This window comes from Crocodylus porosus, unplaced genomic scaffold (assembly GCF_001723895.1).
Source record: "Crocodylus porosus isolate Cpor-Errol unplaced genomic scaffold, CroPor_comp1, whole genome shotgun sequence".
NCBI classification, from domain to species: Eukaryota; Metazoa; Chordata; order Crocodylia; family Crocodylidae; genus Crocodylus; species Crocodylus porosus.
This window is the reverse complement of record NW_017728906.1, coordinates 147110368-147117369: the sequence shown is the minus strand read 5'-3', so window position 1 is coordinate 147117369 and position 7002 is coordinate 147110368. Positions and strand designations below refer to the sequence as shown.

The following is a 7002-nucleotide window of genomic DNA, read 5'->3' as shown; positions in this document are numbered from 1 at the left end:
CATTGACTTCAGTGGGCCCAGAAGCAGGCCTTTCTTTTGGGAGTTGGAAGAGGGTCATAATTGGTGCATTTAACATGAAATGCAGAAAGTTATTTGAAAATAAGCTTTTGTTTGCTGCTCTCTTGTGGATGACATCCACTTGTGTGAAGTTGCCATCTGTTGTTTTCTTGGATTGTATCAAAATATGAGAAATTAACTGGAAGGGAGAAAAAAAATGAGAGGAAGATGCAAACAGAAAATGATGTTTGTAACTTGACCGTTGAAACACTTTCTCACACACACAAAATAAAGACCAAGTATGTGAAATGCTTTACGCTGGGAAGCAAAGCCCCAGCTGGGACTATAAAACTAACAGTACCAGCTATGACAGAACACATCATGCATAAGAGAGCTTCCTGGGTGCCAGAAAGCTAGTGGTGTTATACTGGTCCCTCTCCAAGTCCCCAGTGTATAGCATGTGCTGGATATAAGCAGTACAATGGGGGGTAGTGGGTCCTCTGTTGCAAGCCAACTACTTTTGGCTGTCATACTCACTTGAAACTTTGACGTGAATCATAATTTAGAGTTAAACTATAAACACGTTGTCCTTGGAGTAGGATCAGCACTGGGATGTGTCCCAGCACAGCTCAGCTGCTTCATTGGGCAACACAGACATCTTCTGCAGTCCCTCTGGGTCAGGCCCTTGCCCCTCCCAGGGCTTTAGGAACTCGATCCTCTGGAATAACTTCAGATGGGGGTTCAGAATTGTGTGTCAGGTTGGGGCACAGCAGCCCAATACATGCACCTGGGAAATATCCCAATGGGGGATTCTTGGAGTATACCTCTAAGTGGAAAACCCAAGAAGGTGCTCCCATAAGCAGAGAAAACATTATTTCAGGGGGATATGTGCATACACACATGCACGTGCACTCAGCACCCCCAAATGAGGCATGGGACGGAGCTGCAAGTGGCTTGTCTGGGAGCCATCCAGCATGGGGAAGGGGGGTGGCCTACGCCAGGAGGGCATGGGGAGTGCGTACCCCTGGATCTGCGTGGGGGGAGGCGGGCTGGGGGCAGGGCTGCACCAGGCTCTTCCTGGCTGGCAGGGGAGGAGTTAGGCCACACTATGCTTGGGGTGGGCAGTGACAGTGCTGAGAGAGGGGTCAGGGGGCTATGGTGAATTTTGGGGTGGCTGCAGCCCCCCACATATTCCTCCTCCCAGCACCACTGCCACCCACCCCAACCACAGCCTGGTCCAGGCCACACCACTGGGAAGAGCTCAGTGCAGCCCCAGCCCCAGCCTGCAGCTGCAGCTGCAGCTTGCCTTTCCCCACAGAGATCTGGGGGCACATGCCCTGCATGCCCTCCTGGGGTACATGTAGCAGCAGAAGCCATGCCCCCTGAATAAGCTGCTTGCAGCTCCATTCTATGCCCTACTACACCTCATCCCAGCTGTGCACCACTTGCCCCAGCCCCAACCCCACTCCCACTCCTTCCCACCCTTGCTGCAGCCACTGCAAGTCCGCAGCCAGGCTGCCTTGCAGCCCTACCACTGCCCCATGTTTGGAGGGGGCGGCTAAGCCCCATTAGCTTCTCCCCTTCATTGCCTGTGGGTGCACCTAGGGCTTTAGGGGCCTGGTTCTGCATGTCTGTGGAATTACATTGTAGAGAAATTTCTGGGGCACACAGGATCAGGCCCTTGAAGCCCCAAGAGTGTCTGCCTGGAGTGATTAGAGAGCACAGGCAGCTCATGCAGGGCTCCCCACACTCTTCTGCCATAAAACAGGCATCTGCTAGAAAAGGGTGGCATGACTTTTTATCATCCATCTTCATGCCACAGATGTTCCAAATTGTAGCCACAAGGGGCATGGACATCAGTTTGCTTGCATACATTTTTTTATGGCAGCACAAAGGTGATGTCTGTTTGCAGCCTTAGAATTACTGACACCAGAGCCCTAAATAGAGGACACAAATGTGGCTCAATCACATGATCCTCTGTTCATAGACAATGCGTAAGCGGGGTACAATTTCATGCTGCTGGAATTGTGTGGGGGCACAAGCCCCCACTGCTGCCAGACACTGGCTCCTGCCATAGGCACACAAATCTGCAGGGAGAGGGCACATGTGCAAACAGAACCCAGCAGTTATAAAGACTCTAGTCCACTGTTCCATTCTCCAAAGAATATAGATTATAACTTTGGAGAATAGATTAAAGTACAAGTGTGATAAGACAAGAAAAAGGTGACATGACAGGTATAGTAATGAGGGTTACAAGTACAAGACTGAGTTAGTTCATCGGTACTACCCACATTCTGGCTTTTTCTCTTTTTAAATACATATTCAATTAAAATGTTTAAGAATCCAAATGATTTATGCAGGGATATCGCTGAACAATAACAATCCTGGTGGTGAGACAGCAACAACGTAATTCTAAAGTAGCCTCATAAAAATTATCAGCTTACAATTTTTACTAGCATACTATCTTTCCTCTATTTTGTTGTTCCATACGTGATACAAGCTTAACACAGATTTCCATGAAAGCAGAGAACAGACTATTTGTATGTTGTAGGGAAAATGCGTTTCCTGAAAAGACTCGCAGAACATTGTTGTATTATTTTGCATTAACACTGGAGTTACTTATATTGTTGGCTTCTGCAAATACTTAAGCCAACACTTCATATATGGGGTAATTTACTATCAAGTTGTCAGATTTATCTCTAAGCTGTATTTAGATATGAGTGCTGTTATACTGTGAGGGTGTATCCCCATGAGGAAGAATGTGAGGTCCCTGGGACAACTAGCAATATCACCGCTAGTTAACTATTTGTGCTGCTGTTAGTTGTCCCCAGGGACTGCCCCTGCACACATGCTTTGGCATGTGGCAAGCTGCCTCAGGTGGGATAGGGGAGACTGGGGCCATCATCTGGGCAGTCCCAGCAGCCTTACCTGAGGTTCTGGGGGTCTCCTAGGGCTACAGCAGTGGCAATCTGGGTGTGCAGAGCCTGGCAAGCAGCCAGAGCTTGGCCGCCACCATGTGCACCACCCCACTTTTTGTTTGCCATAGTTTTTTTTTGACACTGGGATCTCCCAGTGTCAAAAAACCCCACCACGCTGCAAATTAGCAGTGTGGCAAATGTCTGCATGTGCAGCATGTGTGGTTTGGGATGCTGTAGACAAGTCTGTAGTACTACAAACTGCACATGCACGCTTATCTAGATGCACCCTAAGAGTTTTACCAATTCAGGATGTAATGGGGCAGCATCCTAGGAGTGGCTATGATCTCCCCTAGCTCCCCCTTTTCATGCCAAGTTTGCCTCAAAGCCTCACCCACCACATCTTTGATGTTATTCTATAATAGGGAGGCTGCCTATCAGTCCTCTTGGCCATAGTTTTCCATTGTACCCTGCCCCCTTTCTTTCTTTCACTGCTTCTCCAGGGCTGGGGTTCCCACACCACCCTATGAGGCCTCCTCCAACCCCTAATAGCCTCACCCAAGCCTCTGGTGTAAACAGCAAACACAAAACATAAGCCCCTGGGCTATAACATAAATTCTAGTTGCTTAGCTGTAACACCATTCAGGCCACCCCAAGGGTGCTCCATCTCTCCCCCAGTAGTAGCCTGCTCATGCAGTCTAGCCTCTCTTCACTTACTTAGGCAGAACTCCTTCCCCCCTGCCAGTCCACAACCAACCACCTTGCCTCAGGCTTGTGATTTATATAGGCACCAGGCCCTGCCCCTTCCGGTCAGCTGACCAGACAGGTGCGAGTCACTACCCTCATTAACTGCTTGTCCCAGCAACCAGCACCTGGGCTTTTATCTCTGCTCTCAAAGTAGTAGGCACCTTAGTGCCCTTCTACACAGGGGCACAAAGATTTCTTGCAGAAGAAGCATGTTATTTCCTTTATCGTAGTGAGTGTAAAGGGCATTATTTTTAGGAGTAAGGAATTTTTTAATAAGGAAAATTTTAAGATTTGAGTTGAAATTCCACTCAGTCGCACCTCATTCAAGTTAACTGATTCAGTGGTGTTACATGAGGCATAACCAGAGATCCTGGTTTTATCTGTTTAAAGAACACAAATTCCCTGATTTAAAAAAGATTACACATTCTTTGATTCAAACCCCCCAAATCCACCTTTTCTATGACTAATATGAAGTGCCACTATATAGTTATCAGTTGAACACAAAACTTTAGTCATATATTTACATTTTTAAAGCAATTTGGAAGGCTACAAGTGCCTCAATCACTATAATAAAATAAATTCTAAATACCTATAAATATTGGCAGTGTGGGTGGGGGAGCAGATTCAGGCTGCCCATTTTGGGCTCGGGCTCCCCACTCTGCTGCCCACCCCCTAGGGCTTCCATGGTTCAGTAGATGGGACAGAGCAGGGCCAGGCAGAAGAGCTCGGTGCCACTGCTGGGAGCCCTGTACTGCCATAGTGAGGTGCCCTCTGCCCACCTGGCAGCAGCAAGGGGCACAACTACATGCCACATCTGGGCAGACAAGGCACTTCAGCAGGGTGGTGTGGAGCTCCCAGTGGTGGCAATGAACTTTCCCACCTGGCCTTGCTCTACCCTGCCATGCTGGGTCTGGCCCACTGGGCCCCGGGGAGGAGAGCAGGGTGGGGAGCCCGAGCCTCCAGCAGCTAGTGCACACCCGCCCCATGCACAAATCTGGGGGGAACATGCCCTCCATGCCCCCTTGGGAGTGCACACAGTGGTGGGGAGCCAGTCGCCCTGCCGCTCTCTGCCCTGACACCTGGGTATGACTCCCACAGCTCTGTCCCGATCTCCACCTGGGCCCTGATCTCCACCCTGCATCCACACATTGTGGCCCCAGGCCCCAAGCCCCACACACCTGGGCAGCAGCCCCAGCCACAGCCCTACCTCTCCCTCCCTCACTATGGAGGCCTCAATCCCCACCCCCCACCCAGACATACTGTGGGAGCTGCTCTCCAAGGTGCCTGGTGGCTATGTGCATGTGTACATGCACACATGCACATGGTGCTCCCTGCTTGATGGCCCTCCTCCAGCTCCCCCAAACCCCTTGCAGGCTGGAACTGCAATCTTACCTAATCCCCCAGCCCCTGCCTGAGTGGCAGCCCTCCCTCACCCTGTGAGGGAGCACCCTCCCCCATAACTTCCTGAGATGTGCATAGTGGCAGGAGTTACCCCCCCCAACATGCAGCTCAGTCCCATGGCCCACCCCAGCTGTGCAGCCCCTGCCCCAGCCCCACTCCCTCCCCACCACAGGGGCCTCAATCTGCACCCCTGCAGCAGGAGCTCACCCTTGCGCCACATGCAGATCTGGGTGCACAGGCCCCGCATACCCTCCTGGGGTGCATGCCTCCCTGTGCCCCCTGGATGAGTCACTCATGGCTCTGCCCCATGTCCCGACCCTGGTTGTGCAGCATCTGCCTCTGCCCCAGCCCCAGCCCCAGCGCCAGCCCCACTCCCTCTCTCACCGCAGGGGCCTCCATCTCCCCCCACCTTAATAACAAGAAAAAAATATAAAGGGGTACATGAGCTGAAACTTAGACAGAAAGGGTACACTTGTTAAAAAATGTTGAAAACCCCTGATCTAACACTATTAACATGGCATGCATCCTGTGGTGCCTTTGAAAGGATCTCCAGGCACCCCAGGGTGTTGCGGCAGCCTGGGTAAGAATCTCTGCTTTATGTTCTGATTTCAGCACCTCTGTGGTTATGGTATTCAGCTGTTTCCCTATGAAGACAGCCCCACTGCTCATTGCTCGGGTCCCAGATCTTTGTTAAAATTAAACCTGTTGGGTGGGTTTGTTTTAGCTGAATGTAATGTAAGAGTGATCTTGTGGCTGTGATGGTCTACAAATTATGTGAAAGGCAAGAATTGCTTATGGTGATATCTTTTATTGGCCAACTATATTCTTTCTTTTTTCCTTTAGTTTGTGGATTTTCCATTGGAAGGGGCAGATTTTGATATCTTCTATGTGGCAGCAGTGTAAGAGTGAGATTGTAGCTGTGATCGTCCAGAAATTATGCAAGGGGCAAGGATTTCTTTGGCTGATCTCTTTCATTGGACCTACCACATCTTTTGGTTTCTTTTAGGTTGTGGATTTTCCACTGTAAGCACCCTAAGAAATCCTTGTCTCACATAACTTTTGGACCATCATGGCTACAATGCCACTTTTACACTATATTTAAGTACACCTTTTAAACTAAAGGGAAAAAAACCAGAGCTGGTCCAATAAAAGAGGTCACCCTAAGAAATCTTTGTCTCTCTTTGTAATATGATGTCATATCATGTAATGATGTGTGATGTAATGCCATGTCATGTGATGCAAAGTAATGTCGTAACCATGTGCTGCAATGTTGTGCCATATAAAGTAATGTCATGCCAGTGATGTCATGTAATTCCATGCAATGTAATGTAATAGCATGCAATGTCACATGATGTACCATCATGCCATGCAACGTAATGCGATGCGATGCCATGGAACGCGATGCGATGTGATGTCAGTTATGCCATGTGATACCATACAATGTCATGTCATGTCATGCAATGGGTTGCAAAGTCATGTGATATAATGTGATGTCATATCATGCAATGCAATGCAATGTCGTGCAGTGTCATGTGATATAGCAGCATGTCATGCAATGTCATGTCAGTAAGGTCATGCAGTTTCACGTCATGTCACGCGATGCAATGTAATGGCACGTAACGGGATGCAACGTCATGTCAGAAATGACGGCATGCTGCCAGGCGCCCCGAGGGCCCGGCGTGGCGGCGGAGCGCGAGGCGCAGAGGGACCGGCGGGTGCCGGGGCGGCCCGGCCCGAGTTTCCGGTCGGACCCGGTGCCTCACTGTTTCCAGTCCCCAGTCCCAGCTCCGGCCGGCCCGGCTATGCAGTCCCGCATGTTGTGCCTGGGCGGCGGTGGCGGCGGCTCGGCCGCGCGGCGGGTCCGGCTGCTGCTGCAGCAGGTGTCGCGGGGCCGGGCGGCGGGCGCGGGGCCACCGCTCCGGGCGCTGCACCGCGCCTCAGG

At 50.5% G+C, this 7002-nt stretch overlaps 1 protein-coding gene across 1 annotated transcript in view; it reads left to right on the top strand.

The window, feature by feature from the left end:
• The first annotated feature begins 6874 nt into the window (after window positions 1-6874).
• The window catches only part of VWA8 (von Willebrand factor A domain containing 8), a 305200-nt gene continuing 305072 nt past the window's right edge, over window positions 6875-7002 (top strand). Inside the window, exon 1 of the mRNA XM_019528508.1 lies at window positions 6875-7002. Within this exon, the coding sequence (XP_019384053.1) occupies window positions 6875-7002 (128 nt within the window).